The sequence below is a fragment of the Camponotus vicinus genome, unplaced genomic scaffold, assembly GCF_025532165.1.
Source record: "Camponotus vicinus isolate PSW18456_S1 unplaced genomic scaffold, iyCamVici1.0 SCAF_12, whole genome shotgun sequence".
NCBI classification, from domain to species: domain Eukaryota; kingdom Metazoa; phylum Arthropoda; class Insecta; order Hymenoptera; family Formicidae; genus Camponotus; species Camponotus vicinus.
In genome coordinates this window covers 10,281,058-10,297,160 of record NW_028141948.1, presented here as the reverse complement: position 1 = coordinate 10,297,160, position 16,103 = coordinate 10,281,058, and the positions used below count along the sequence as shown (strand labels likewise).

The 16,103-nt window shown below is 43.3% G+C and overlaps 2 protein-coding genes across 12 annotated transcripts in view; one reads left to right on the top strand and one right to left on the bottom strand.

Moving 5' to 3' along the window:
* Positions 1 to 16,103, top strand: part of LOC145963056 (uncharacterized) — a 368,536-nt gene that overhangs the window by 66,063 nt on the left and 286,370 nt on the right. The window lies entirely within an intron of this gene.
* Positions 1 to 16,103, bottom strand: part of LOC145963049 (discoidin domain-containing receptor 2) — a 250,006-nt gene that overhangs the window by 59,873 nt on the left and 174,030 nt on the right. For all 5 annotated transcript variants that reach the window (XM_083084656.1, XM_083084658.1, XM_083084660.1 and 2 more), the window contains exons 2-3: positions 8,804 to 8,985; positions 4,977 to 5,082 (exon numbers count right to left, since the gene is read on the bottom strand). In XM_083084656.1, the coding sequence (XP_082940782.1) occupies positions 4,977 to 5,082; positions 8,804 to 8,985 (288 nt within the window). The remainder of the gene's footprint in view (positions 1 to 4,976; positions 5,083 to 8,803; positions 8,986 to 16,103) is intronic.

Genomic DNA, 16,103 nt, shown 5'->3' with positions numbered 1-16,103 from the left:
CGTACGACTGACACGGACGGACGGCATTAAATCGAGCGAGGCGAGAGAGGGCGGCGTGGCAAACTTAAATTTTCCATCGCGTCAACCGCCTCGCGGCCGATTCTTCGCGTTTGCCGGAATTAATGGCCACGTGACAGCGAGACTGCTCGCTATCCATGCGCGTTGCCGTCATTATGCAAACCATCGATCGGGGAGATTGACGGACATGTCGTCGTCGCCGGCGGCGAGTGGTAGAGCACGAGGGTCGATCGAAAAAGGTGGAAAATGATTCGCGCGCGATTTCGTACGACAATAGCACCCGTCCCGTCAGCCGCGGTCAGAATTTAATTTCGCAGTGAAAAAAAAAGACTCGCCGTTATTACCGTTTTGAGGACGACGTTGTCGGTCACGAAAATTGAATCTGTCACGCGGCGGAATTTTTATCGCGCGTTATCGTTGCGGATTGAATGATCGTCAGGCAGAAAAGCCAAGAGTTATTTTTCACCTTAATACATATAGAGCACGATGAGGGATAATGATCTTCGATATGTATTCGATTATGAAGAGATTCCTCGCTTTACGCACTAGCTAATTATATTAAAATATTTTAATTGGATATCTCGCGTACTGTCGGAACAATTTTATTCGTAATTAAATATTCAGGTCGAGAGAGAATATCGGTTCGCTGGCCGGGGACGAATCCGCTGAACAAAATTATTCCTTAGATGTATGCTGCTTTGCATTTATCTCTTAATCACATTTTCTCGATTTCTGCTCGTTAAATTCGTCTAAAAAAGTCTGCTTTTATAAAGCGATAATTTCGAGCTCCGTGTATTATACGCGAATATCTACTTGCGAAGTTTTCAAAGTGATTCTCCACGAACGCGAATAAATAGCGAAATGCTTCTGTCGAGATACGCTCGGCCTCTTTTGTTGATAATATATATATATATATATATATATATATATATATATATATATATTTTTTTTTTCCCCGAATTAAATCGAGTTAATCGCGATAATAAACTCAACGACTGCCATATTTTCGCCAGTCGATGTAAGATAAGCAAAACACTTTTTCGTACAATAAATGTTACCAAAAAGACAGTCCTGGCATTTACCAATTAAATCTTTACTGATACTTGCCGTTCTACAGTGCAAATATATATTTTTTTGAATTAGAATGTTAATTTAAATAGATTAAAATAACAAAAAATATATCAATATTTTAATCTTTTTCAATACTTTTAGATATTAATTTGTGTCTATATTACAATTACTACACTTGTATGATAAAATAATTAATCGTTTTCAATTAAAATTGTTTCAAACATATCAATTACGCACGTTTTGAAGAGGAAATAAATATCAGATACATCATCTCTAGTACATTTGTAAAACATTAAGTTAGATCGGAAGTTATTTTTGGAGAGCTCTTTGCCCGCGATGCTCCAGGCGTCTCTATTCCAATCATTCTCCATAGTTTCGGTGTTGAGGAGTAAGATCAAGGATCCACTTTGGTATCGCAAACTTGATGCGCAAAAGTCTGCCACGACTATAAATGGCGCGTCTGTCTCTTTTATAACTATCGTCTTATCTGTGCTTTTCTAAATTATAGTGTATCAAGTAATGACACTCTCTAAGTAAAAGCTATTACGCGAGCCTGTAAAAATTCGCTAACTCGACGCCGACACGTTCTTTGCGAAGTAAATATCTTGTATCGTGCAGTTTCCTGCCGTTTTTCTATTTACGAAAATGATTCGTATCATGTTCCATGGCTGAATATACGCGGTGAAAGCACAAGCATGGAAACGACCATCGATTACCGTACAAAGGTTCGATAATATTAACAGTATATATTTACAACGCGAATAATAACAATTAAATATTCCGCTCTCCCGTCGAAAATAAATTCGCGAGCTTAATGATATGCATTGATGTAATTAGCACGTATAATCCCAGTTTGTCCGGCAGATAAATTAAAACGCGCGGACTAGATTTTCGTACCAAATACAAAATTACGCGGCGAAAGTCGTCCCGTGATTTCTCACAAGCCAACGTCCAATTTCTCCTATCTCGCTCGTTTCTACTTGGCGTCTTAATTGCAGCCATTCTAGAAATGCCGTTGAACGGAAACACGAAGAAAAGGAATGGCGGAAACGTGCGAAAGAACTTGCAGCTGCGCGATTCCTGAAAGGAACGTGTGCGGGTGCAAAATGCAATGCAGTTGCTTTTTCGCGCCGATTGTACGTCAAAAATTTTTCACTCGATAATTGGAAAAGACGCGCTCCATTAGCTCTCGCGATACGCGTTCCGCGAAAACTATTTATTCTTCCATTCACGGATGATTTATCGCAGCTCTCACGGTGTTGTAAATCAGATTTTCAATTTCGATCGAAATCAACAAAGTCGTATTCGAGGAAGACGAATCTTTCTTCCATATGTCAGAAACTTTTCGCTCTTTCTCGCGAGAGAGATTTTTTAGGGAGCGTCAAAATGAGCGTCGCGCAATAAATTGCCCGAGTGAAATCTGTCCTCTAACATATATTTATACGCGAGCTCTACGTCAACCTTAACGTAATATTCAAATTATGAACAACTTGTGCATTTACATTTCGAGTGTTTTTATTCCGAGAGATTTTTCTCATGTAACCGACGCGCATCTCCAAACGCGCGTTGTTTTAATTCGCAACGGCGGACGTTTTCAGTATAACGAGAGTCCGTGAAAGCTCGCAAAACACCCGGCTCCGCGTTTTCTATTTTTTTTTTCTCCTCCATCCTTTTCCCCGAGCGCGCGCCCTCGACGCTCGGTGGTGAACGAGAAAGAAAAATGCGCCGTAACCGCGGTAATTCGTATCGGGGCAAAATGTTGGTCGGCCTATCATCTCGCGGAATACCGAAGAAAATGGTAGGGCAATTCCCGTTTTTTCTCTCCTCTCTTTTCGTCGAGCGATACAAAGAGGAGAGAAAGAAAGAGCAGTTGTAAACGTCCGCGGCACCCAGCACGCCCGAGGCCACCCTGTATTAAATTAGACGGTGACGTGCGCGGCCGGAGGAGAATCCCGGGTGTGGAGGCGCAGCAGAGCTCATCAAGACTCGGAGGCCCATTCAGCCGGTCATTGTCTGCGGTAATGGAATGTATTAATATCGGAGAACCCGCGGGGCCGTCGACTAACGGCTCCATGTATATACCACGACCCGGTGCCTCGTGCGCGCACCCGGTTCGGTTCTCTACAACCGCGGCCCGCCGGACTGGGATTCGCGTCCCGTGGGATGGAATATTCGTACAAACCCGCCGCTGCGCACTGCAAACCGCCGGCGAATACCGGGGCCCCACGCATTAATATCTAAACGCGAGAGGGAGAGAAATCGAGGGAGCGAGCGAGCGAGAGAGGGAGAAAGAACAGGGGTCGAGGAGCTAGTTTGGAGCACGTACGCCTTGCCAGTTGCATCTCGTATTCATGCGTTGCACCGACGGCTACCAGAGGTGTTACACGGCCAACCCTTTTACCACTCTAGCCAGGTGTAATACTCTTTTTAGACTAGGTAGGATACGTCAAAGGTCCTTTTGTAATAATTGCATTACAAGACGAGAGGCTTCTGCGAGGCATGTCCGCTGAAGGCGATCTCTGTTTTGCGCTGCAGCTATTTTGCGAATATTTGCGGGCTGGAAGGGGTGAAACGAACGAGGCGAAACAGCGAGACAAAATACAGAGGCGAAATACAGGTGGAAATTAATTTGGAATGAAATTAATTCTAGCATCGCACTTAATCGTATATTAACTTGCCGTAAAGCAAAAAGTTACGTTAAATGTATACTTATACTCGTAATAAAGCTCATGCTGAAATATTAATCTGTTCGAAAATGCGGAATAGCGGTTTTTTAAGTTTTCGGCAGCTATCAATGTTGCCGCTGTTATAAATAATTGCGAGCGTAAACATAGCACGCGACGGATCCAGTAATGACGTAGAAATTATTAACGCAAAACAGAACACAACGGGCGGCGAATTCCCGATCGGCCATAAATTCGCGTCGAATAATTTTCGTCAGCCGCGCGATTAAAAATAAATTTGTTTTTAAACCGAAGAACAAACCGGCGCTCAGGGGGCGGAGGGGGAGGGCGAAAGGGGGGAAATCGACGATCGGTTTAACAGCTCTATAAATATTCATTTCGCGCGAGCAAGTGCCAAACGAGAAACGATAGCCATCGGAAAGGTACGCGGATTACTTAATTATACGTTGTTGCTGCGAGAATTTATATTCCCGCGGGGATAGGCGTTAATTTATATAATTAGATTTCATAAGCTTTCTCTCTCTCGCGCGGCCACCGTCGGCGTTTAACTTTTTCGTTTCACGGCGCGACGATAAGAGACGTCGACTAATCTCCGTTAGTTGTTAGTCTTCGCGCGTATAAGCGGGGTTAAATCTACGCCCGTTAGATCAGAAATAATTACGTTCGCGGCCGCGTTGCTCTCTTTGTTCGCGCGTAATAACGTCTTTCGCCATAGACTTATAAACCTGATATTCCGGATTTTACGTATTAACGAGCACAGCCGGGCGTTTCGCGGGAGCTTTTGGTATTCATGCGCGCGCTCGGAGGCGTTACAATTAGCTCTTCCGTGAAGCGATATATTTATCTTGTCGACGGAAAAAAATCACCGCTTTTGCTTTTAAAACGGGTTAAAACTAAGGGCGGAGAACGGCGCTCGAATTCATTACTTCGCGATAATAAAAACGAAAGCGAAAGTCTTGATTATCTTTATGAATACACGCTGCATTTCGGGTTTGATTTACGCGTTGCTCGTGCAAAAGACGCGGCCAGGATCTATTTTTTTTTGCACACGTACACCTACACACATCTATATGCAGGTCCTACGATATCGGACGCGTTACGGCAGCCAGATCGCGGGCGCATCGAGCGCAACAGAAGGCGCCGGTAGATACGAGTGATCGATGGCGACCCGGCAGGCTATCCGAATGAAAAACTGTCGCTTACCGTGCCAGGTGGGGACCGACGTTTCCGGTGTCGAAGCTGGAACTGGCGTTGATATCCGCGTCCGGGATCGCCCCGGACTCCATGCCGAGCGGCGCGATGCATTGGGCTGCAACAAACAAACGTGGCGTCGTCGAGGTTAGCCGGTTTTGAATTTATATGCGCCTCCTGTAGGCGCGCATCGGCGTGCATCACGGCCGGATCATAAACGACTAAATAACCAGCTAACCGAGATGGATCCGCGAGATAGCCGGTTTACGCTCGCGTGTACAGTCGCCCGTGTCGTGCGGGTGGAAGTTACGGTCAGATCGGGGGAGGGAAAAACGGGAACGGATGCGAAGAGGAGGACGGTGGGTCGCCTCAATGTTTCCATATCTCCTGGACCGATCTAATAGTTGTTTCATAGATGAACACGGCTGCTTTGCGAGGGCCGACTGACTTCACCGACTGATCGAGCACGGGGGTATCTTCCCGGTTGATTTCCCGAGATAGTCCCGCGAAATATTTATCACGTCGTTGTGTAACGCTCCGCGTTTACGTCAACGACGACGAAAAATGGCGTCGATAATGTGGAGCAGTGAAACGATACGTGAATCGTAAGAGCGCGATTTTTTTTACGCCGATCGTAATAAATTGACGGCACTTTTCAGGTGAGGTCGTCGTCCGCGCGTTCGACTTTACAGGCTCTTGCGGCTGCTCGTTAATGAGGAACATAAAGCGCTTTATCTTCCAAAGATTTAATACCCGAAAAGAATATTCTCCCCGCGCGGGCGCGATCGGTCAACCCCTGCCTCGGCGTATCTACTTGGACGAGCAGCAAACGCCAATGACAGGGTTAAGGGTCATCGAAGAAACGATACCGTCTACTTTGCATACATTATTCCGGTCTCTCCGCGCGCATTTTCGAGAGGCGTTCCCGCGATGCGTCCGCAATAAAGTTCCAACAAAGTATGACGTATGTTCGCATTCATATCGTTCGCGTCACGGCGGTATCATTAGGGACGATGGAAGGTACATCTCGATGAATTTTTTTCTCCTTTTTTTTAAGTCGCGATTAACCGCCCACGCGTTATCGGCTCTTTGTCTCGGAAACACAGAGTATCGGCCGTTCATTCTAGCGGACCGGATGCTCCGTCGCGCGTATTGTGTCAAAGCTGGCAAATTCACAGACGATACGTATGGTACACACGTCGAGGCCTTGTAATTCGACAAAGGAGCGCATATCGAAGCGTAACTAATTCGGGCATTACGACCCGATCGGGGAGCCGTAAACGCCCGGAGCTTGAGTCCCACGTGCATGATGCAGCGCGGCATCGATTACGGTTTACACGCCAAGTAACGATACCATTACGGGGCGGCGCGGAAACTGTTAAAATTTCAGGTAGCCCGAGCAGGTCCGACGACGTATGTATGTACGGTACCACCGTACACCCGGCCAACGATAATGCCTAATGCCCGGATATCGAGTGCAGATGTAGCGCTGTAGGCAGTGTGGGGGAGGAGGATGCAGCTTTTGTGCCCGGGGAGCATAACGGAAGGAATCCGCGCTAAGCCAACGAAACAGAACACGAACATGTAGGTGGCCATTAATACCGGCGAAAGTTTGCAGTGTTCTTCCGACGATACCGCTCTCCACCCTCTGCCCCCCCCCCCTCTCTCGTAATTCCGCCCCCGGTCGGCGGCGCCGACCGGAGTGAAATGTGTATTTTGGTCTTACGTTTTAATCCAACGTACTTTATTGCCGAACGGAATCTCTGCAGGAGCGGTGGAAACGTCGCGGGGGAAGGAGGGGGAGGTCGTCGACGCCGCTTAACGGTATAAAGAGCTCGCAATTTACGCGACACGCAACTTGCGCGTGAGTTTGCAACCGGAATCGTTTGGCGAGCCTTTGTCATTTTCCCGCATATCCGCGGAGAGATGATCGGAAGCGATAACGGAAGCGGATCCGGAGGAATATGTATCGCGGAAAGTACAATGTGCCGCTAATGGCACCCCGCGACTTGGAGCAGCGCGATCTCGATCGTAATCGGACGGACGGAAAATAGCACGCCTACAAATACGGCGCGCATCGCATCGAAAACCGGTCGACCGGATTAATCGCCGCTATTATTAACGGGGAATCTCTCCTCGTTATATCGCGATTCCGGTGCTCTAATATATGTACGTCCGACTTCCTCGCTGGATTTGCGCGCGCGCGCCGATTAGAATCGACGGCAGGAAAGTCGAGTCGACAAAGGGAGGAAATGCCGATCGCCGGCTGCTTGTTGTTATTAATGAAGGGCTCCTCCCGATATATCGCGATGCCCGCCGCTAATATATGTCTTCGGATTCCATGGAGCGCGATAGAACGGGAAAATCGTGTCCTCGCGCTCCGAGCGAGTTCGAGATCATCGGGACGGGATTGCTGGACCGACGCGACGCACGGGCTCGCTATTATTATTAATGAAGGTCAGCTCGGTACATCGCGATTCCGTCGCTAATATATGTCTTCGAATTCAGCGGGGGAGAGCGGCGCGAGGGGGAGCGATTCGAATCGATGGTAGGAAAGTCGTGCCAACAAAGGGAGGAAGAGATCCGATCGAGATTCGTGGCGGGCCAACATGGCGAGCTATTATTATTAATGAAGGTCCGGCCGATATATATACGTATATATCGCGCACCCCCGCTGGAATTCTCACGACCGTCCCTTGATAAAGTTGGACCGTTTCGCGACGGAATCCGTTTCCTTTGTCGCCGCGTCCGGTCTAACGAGTCGCTGTAAGATATCGCGCTCGTAAATCGATCGGGAATAAGGGTTCCTATAAATGCGACACTCTCCGCCGATTTTTCCCTCCGTTTAAATCCTCGAGACGTCTGACATCTCGTACGATTCTGCTCTTGGAAGATGTCCGGAATCAAAGATAAGACTCGAGAGAAACATCATTGATTATTTCCCAACTAAGATAAATTACGAGGAAAGGGAGGAAATCGCTGAGGATGTTTGGAAGGACGCAATTATTAAGCGTTCCGTTATCGCGGCTACGATGCGATTTTTCTTCTACGTCCGGAAATCTATTTCTATTAAGTTGCTTCTCACGAACAGGGCTTCGCGGAAGGTGATTACTTATTATTAATACGATAAGATAGAGTACACTACACTTCTCGGAAGAGAGATTTTCTTTATGTGATAATCTTGTTGATTTATAAAGCTTTTCCATTCAAGCATATATATGTATTTAAGCCAATTATGTATTAATTAAAAATTATAACAACACTATTCAAATGTATCACGAATCAAATTTCTTGAAAATAAGAGATAACGGTATTCGAATATGAAATGAAATACGACAATGATATATCAAGCATTAATTCATTATTAATCGTCAAAATTTTTGCATAATGAAGAATATATAATATTATTATTATTATTAGTATTATATATTATATATGGAAGTATATTATTCCATATATGTTATATTAAGTACACTTAAGTACGATAGTCATTTCTTATTCGAGATGTTCAAGCTCCGCCTACTCGAAAACCCACGAGACATCGTTGAATGTAGGCGCGCGCGGCTCAAATGATAAGACGCAACGTCTTCAGACCCAAGATACCTAATGACCACGGTCAAAGCCGATCCCGGATCGAAAGTTCGTCGACTGCGGCGGCGTAAGTTCTGTAAGGGGGTAGGAGGAGGGTGGTCGCGCAACCTCCGCGTCGTTAATAACTTATAAACGAAACAACTTGTGTGCGCGCGGCATGGGCCAAAGAGCTATAGCCACAAAGTTTCACGACGCGAAGCGACGGGTACTATAAGCGGCATGCGGATTAGAGCTTAGGAGCTACTTACAGAGGTCCACGCCATGGTAAGCGGGGGCGAGCGCGAGCAAAACGATGAAAAGGTGGACGGCAGGTGGCGCCCTTCTGGCGAGGAAATCCAAGCTTTTCACCATAGCTCCCGTTTCCTGCGAGGGCTTCACCCTCGTCCTTTCCTCACCGAGATTCCCGCCGTGCCATTTCTGCCTCGTCAACCTGAAACAAAAAATAAAGAGCGCAATCGCGTTATTTCATGCCTGACAATTGTCGAGCTGGGAAGACGCCCGACAAAGCGGGTCGTTTTGTTGACTGCTCTCGGAAAATGAGTTCGCTGGAGAAATGATGCGCGTAGTTAACGTGGGTGTGAATGCCATTCTGAATGTTGAGGATATTCTCGCGACTAGCGTGTGGCGTATATTTGAAAATTATAATTCGTTCCCCACGAGTGATATGGTCACAATGCAAAGATACTTCTTTTAAAAATTTTATCGTAAAATTATTCTTTGCGTTATGCAATTATTTATTTTTTGTATGAAATATTTCAAATATTATTACTAGTATCGAATCTCAGACGCATATTTAACTAAATAATTTTTCTATTTAAAGGGATTTTATTAAATCAAATAATCCTCGCTTTAAGAGATCAAAAAAGGATCGAAACATTTATTAAAAAAAAATTACACAATATAAGTGTATTTATTTACTATGCTCGGCTTTATTCTTGACTTTTTCATTAAACCAGAATTTTATAGAGAATAATGCGTGAATTATATTATAATGCCACGTAAATCCAACAATAAATGTAAACTTTACTCAGTTATTGTGCATCGCACGTGGAATCGTTTCTTTTTTATAAAAATTGAAGACGGAGTTAGACTTTCTGCGACGCATGTCATGCACCTTCTAGGAAGGAATGACACGAGAATGCGACGCGTGTTAGCTATACGTAAACATGCTCGACAAGAGGCAGATGATTTTTAACTCGAGAATTTTTCACAGAGCTTGAAAGGCATCTAGGAACGCGTCGATAATAACTCCTTATTGGTTTACGAGTCTATCAGCCGATAATACGCTTCTCCCACTTTGGGCAACTTCGATACACGTCAGATGGTGTGTACAACGAGCGTAACTCGCGGCACTCTCCATCTCTCTGATGGTGAGGAAGGTGTCTCGAGTTTGATGGAGTATTCGCTAGTAATTGCGCCGACGGTGAATAAGTAATAGCGAGAACGGTAGTAAGAAGTCGTTCGGTCGTAGGCCTCGCGTGCTCCGCATTAAAGATACATGCAGCTTATAGTCGCGACGGTGTAAAATCTCTTCTACGGCGCGCGCCCCGCCGTTTCTCTCTCTTGTCGTAGGAAGAACCGGTAAGAGCATCGAGCGCGCGTCTCTCCACTTGCAAAATCCTTCACAGCTGTTCGATCGTAGGATGCTCTTATTGTATGGGTCTTATTTGACTTCGAAACGAGTGGCATGATGTATTACGCTTGCTGACTTTCGAACCAACATATGAATGACGATCATATCAGTAGGTTTATTTTCCATAATCGAGTGATTGAATATTTATGAAGTAAACGAATGTTCGTGTATTTTTCGCGCATGGAAATTAACCATTCTGTTATGAAGGTGATAATTAAATCATGTCAGAGGATATAATATTTTTTATCTCAAACGAATAATTTTTTGTTGTTTTATATAGAAATATTTAAGTAATATTATAATACATAGACAATGAAAATATATTATTGGGATTAAAGTACGGTAGAAAAATTATTAGGCGAAGAGAACTTATTTAAGAAGAATTGATAAAAAAAAACAATTAAATGAAAGCAAATTTCTTGATGATTGTCGCAACGTTTAATTAAACGTAACGATATACAATAAGGTTCGTTGATTAGCAAAACGTGGTTGCTTCAACGAAATGCTCCGTTTCTCGCGTAAACATTTAATCTTCCTAAGCACTAAGTATTAAATTAAAAATTATCGGAAAAACAATATTGTTTATACGTCGAGCCGCCATAAAAGCTTTATCTCCTCATTGTATTCATGAGGGACTTAACCGAGATGCGCTTCATCGAAATCAATTCCCCAGGACGCGCGGTAAGCACTCTGGCCACGAAATTATTCATCGATTGTTTTCTTTTCATCTCGCAGACTACAGAGGGGACAGATTATCGCGCGATCGTTTCAGCAGGCAGGTGCCACTTTTCTCGTCGTCGCCGTCCTTTTGGACGGCCGGCCAGTGTCGTCTACGAGGGAAACGAGAGGATTTCGCAATTATTATGCCGTCGACGCGCAGCCAAGGAGATTCCGTTTACGATCGGTATCGTTTACGATACACACGTATACATATCTCTATCTTATATATATATCTATATCCTATATTTATCTATACTCACACCAGCAGCTTGCGCGGGAAAACGGCATGCGCCTGCACGCGTGTGCACGTATAGAAGCTCGTTTAAGCCGCGATGTAAGCCACGGAGGCTTCCTGTGATATCCTAGTTCAACGTCGAATCTCTTCGTTTGCATAGGAATGAGTTTATGCAGATTAATACACGCGAGACGTCCGTGTAGAGAACGCCATGGGATGTAGCGCGGCACCTACACACAAAGCTACGACTGTACATGTATATTTTATTGGCGGTATCGCGCTCACGGATTTCCGATCGCGCAGACGCGCCACACGCATCGCGAGCTTCTGTATCTGTCTACTTATCGATTTGATTTCACTTATATAATTTGATCTCATTTCATTTAATTCCAAGTAATATCGATATACGAAAGACCGTAATAGTCTCGTCACATTACTAAGTAATGTGACGAGTTTTCTATGTACGCAATTTAATAATTAAGTTTATATTTACGCAATTTAATAATTAAGTTATAATTAGTTTCCGAGTGTTTGACAATTTCCATTCGTAATTAATTTGATATTATTTGTAAGCTGGTTGTCGGGTGGTTTTCAAAGAGTAATACCATAGGATATTACGCTTCCTATATAATTTAATACGCGTGAAGATGTTACGAATAGTATGTTATTTAATTAAAATGTACGTGCACACAAACAATATCACTTGCACAATGTGTAACAAAGAAGAGTTGCATGCGATATTATTACATTACGAAATAACACATGTTAGTTTTACGAGATACATTTGCCCGTTTCCTGTGTGCGAGCTCCGAAAGAAATCGCTCTCGACAAATCGTCGAGTTGACCTTAATTGCGCGGAAGCCAAGGAGAAACGATGTCGGCGACGTGGAGGCGAAGTTCTCCGTACAAAACGAAGCCAATGAATTCAGTAATCCGCTCTGACGGTCGAGTTGTTGTTCAGGACGAGACTGGGATAGCGGGGAACGAGATACACACACGGGGAGCGGAATATCTCGCTGGAAAAGCGATGCTTATCGCTCGTAAAAACACATATGCACCGACTCTCGTGGAGAAATACGAGCTAACCGCGAACGTAACCACGCCCGACGAATGGAACGTTAATGTCAGTTAATTATCTGTAAAACGTTCGGGAGAGAGAAGATTTGTTTTCGAGCGCGACCGTTTGTAAGGCGTGGGCGAGGTAGACACGCTCGTGAAATCACGGGACCGACGTGCATCTCCCTTCGGTTTCCCTTTGGTCGAGGAGAAAAAAAAATGCCGCCTGTTTACGGATTCCGGGAGGCTGTTTGTGTATCTCGTGGGAGACTTGTCATCGAGTCAGATGAATCGAAAGATTATAACGAGACGATCCTGTTGGGCGATTCTCTGCGAGCCCGACTAAAAATGTCGAATCTTTTTACTTTGTCTAATATACATTAATAATATATGACATTATGATAATAATGATGAATAGTATTAGTCGGTAGGTTCGATATATATTATTTAATTTCGAAATGATACATCATCTTTGTGTGGCTTTAATATTTTATACATGAATTGATTTATATCTATATACTCGATTTATACAAGATCTCACGTTCGCGATATGATTTTTATTTTGTATCAAATATGAAAACTGCAAATCTAGGAAAATAGCGTGCCAAGAAAAAAATTTACGAATTTATTTCAGCTATGATCCTCGTATCGTGTTCCAAGACACGTCTCGATGATTCAGTTCCATTCTAGTTAGGATTTCGCTTCTTAGTTCTATCAACAGGTCAGAAACAATAGAATCTATGCGTAAACACGTTTGGTGTTTTTCTCGTGGATGTATTATATAATCAAATTTTATTTTTAGCTTTTTATCATATATCGAAAGATAAATTTTTTTATACAAATTTATCCACGATAATCTTTTTTACTGCCACTCAATTTCTACAGAAAATATGTCGTTACTTATACGATATTGAATAGCAAAAATTTATGCATTATTTTTTGAAGATAATGTATTATATTTTTCACTTAATTAACAACAAATAAGATGCACGTTTGGAAGGCTATAAATTTTTCTCGTGCAAGATATTTAATTTCGTTCTATTTTTTTTCGTTTTGTTAAATTCACAGTTACTCAGTGAGGAAGTAAAGTGCATGAAATCTTTCCCGTGTGTTCATCGTTCCTCATCGATAGACGTCGCGGATAAGATAACCCGGAATTATAGAGGGCTTTATTCGAGGATCGTCTATCACGATGTTTAGATTTATGGCGTTGTATGTAGTGGCCGGTCGACTTTCCATTTATCAGAACAGCGGTACCTGTAGCATTTTGGACGCGATAGCTGTGCGAAACAGCCGCAAACTTCGATCCTGCGAACAAATGGACGAAGTCTCGCGAAAGAAACGGACAGATGGAAAAATCACAATGGGAGGTAGCGTCGGATGCCCCGGCATTCCCTCCCTATTGTCCGTTGACTCGTGAAAAATGCACGCTGATTTTCCGTAACAATGCTGACGAAAGGAGGATTTTAGTGATCGCGCAACCAGACTAAGGAGACGGTGAGGTATTTTGGCTATGGTCGAGATATATCCCAACTTAGATATTACAATATACTTAGATATTACAAAATAATACTTAGATATTACAATAGCTAATTACGCGTAACATTACGAGAATGTGTTTGCGCTACAAGATAATAACTGCTATTATGTTTGTGTGAATGCGGGACTTGTGTCTATGATTCCATTTCTTCTCATCAGTTTTATAAAATATTTTATATAGAGCTACTATTTTTTTTGCTTTTTACTCTTTCTAAATATCTGACAAAAATTATAAAGTGTTCTCAAGAAGATATCCCGGTAATTTAAACAAACATTTCTCGAAAAGAAATGCGATGAAAAGTACAATGGTCAAGCGCCTGTTCGCTATGGTTAAGAGTGGATATTCATGGCACTGATTTATGTGACAGTTGTTCTAACGTGCGACTCAATGTCCCTCGAGTACTCCTAGGAAAGAGCTAGATGTTCATCGGAGAAATGGTTCGTCATGGTTTTCATCGGCCTATTCTATCGTTCTAGAAACGTTTCTTTTTACCTTTACCGATGCGACCCTCGAGAGATTTTTGTTTATAAAAATACTGCAGTAAAGTCGTCCAATAAATCTCTTGACTATCTGTGCAGCGCGTTCTTTGTACATCATGTTTCACGGTCACAGACATATATATCAAAAGTACTACGAAATTCTTTGCGTATTCTTTTTTTATATTTTGATATAGTATACTATAATTTATATAAAAGTATAGTACGTGCGGTACAAAAAAATTTATATAAAAATAACTATCTAGATTCTGATTTTTTTTCGACATGATAATATTCTTTATAGTAATACAATTATGTTATAATTTCGTGACGAGTTTTCGCGTTTAGCAAATACAATATTTCTGCCAAGGTAACCGATTGCACGACAAGGAACGGACTTGTTGAATAACTTTTAAATAACGATTTAGCGTATTCGCGTTGCGTAGTCTAAATTCTTTGAAAAATTCCTTGCTCATCAGACCCGTTCCTGTCACATGCCACTCAGGATCGTGTCCGATCCGCGTAGCGGAGAACAATAGCGTGGGATGATCCAGCACCTTTATAGTTCGAGTCGGATCATAATCAGCACTTAAGCCGAGTACTTTCTTGACGGAATGAAGGAGGCAGGTCCGTTCCCGATTGTGCTCGTAAACGATTTTATTTGACCCTCGGATTACCGGGTTGAAAAGGAAAGGCGCGCGCAAACACTCGAGAGGACTGTTTAGACGTGCTAGGGCTGCCATTAAAGTCCATTATTGTAGGTAGAAGGAAAGGATTGGACGTTGGAGAAGCGTCTTGCCGGGTGATATAACCGGACTTGTAAAAAATACGCACGCGGAGAGGGTCAATATTTTCTCGGACCGAATAGCGCGCGTTTGTCTCCGTCTAAATACCTCTTGTCGGCGCGAGGATATTACACGTTCTTGTTACGCGACGCTTATTCAGGTATTGTCGCGTCAAAGAGGAACATTATACGTAAATTCCACCCTGGATGGCGCGTCTGTCACAAATTTATCAACGGCTTAATCGACCTCGTAATTAAATCGATTCAAGCGCGCGATGCATTTCTTCTGCTACCGATTGCTGTCACCGGTGATATTTGAATGATCGATCATCGAGAAAATGCATTTGCATAACTATACGATTGCGCCGAGCAATGACGTCGGCATTTGTTCATCTTGGCCCTCTAATCTCGCGCTTAAACGAGTCGTTAGTCTCGCCTATACACGGCGTGTCGCCCAAGAAACGCAGCGCTGAGTCATTCGACTGACATAGTGAAAAGGCGGACACAAAAGCGAGGTACAATCGCAGTTGGGACATTTCCAAATGTAATTACCTATACGCCCGCTGAATTACGCGCTCTGGCCCGCATTCCTGGTACGATCTTTACCATCGCATTCGTCGCGCGTTTAATTAAGCTACCCCGATAATTTCCCTCAAATATTTAGAACGAGTGTTTAATACACGAACATTAATACGCGAACGCGGAAACGCTCCAATTATTACATCCTGTTACAAAGTTCAATCGTGAAACGCAATATCGTGTAGTTGCGTTATACGTACGTACTATGTTAACAGACTGCGTGCTCGCTTTCATGCACGATTAGTAAACAAATTGACGTTTATTCAAATTAATATAATTCGCTTCCACTCCATAACGCGCGTTAGAGCTACAACACGTATGCGCTTACAATATCGTTTTCATGTTCTGCTTCTACGTTCCTAATCCTAATAATATTAAGAGAGAGTACTTTAATGCATATATAATTGAATTATATCATGTTTATTCTCAATAATCTCAAATTATGAAAATATAGTTATTATCGAAAATGCGCATTTACCGCTATGCGAGTGCATTGGCTTGAGAATATAAAAGTATAAAATCCAA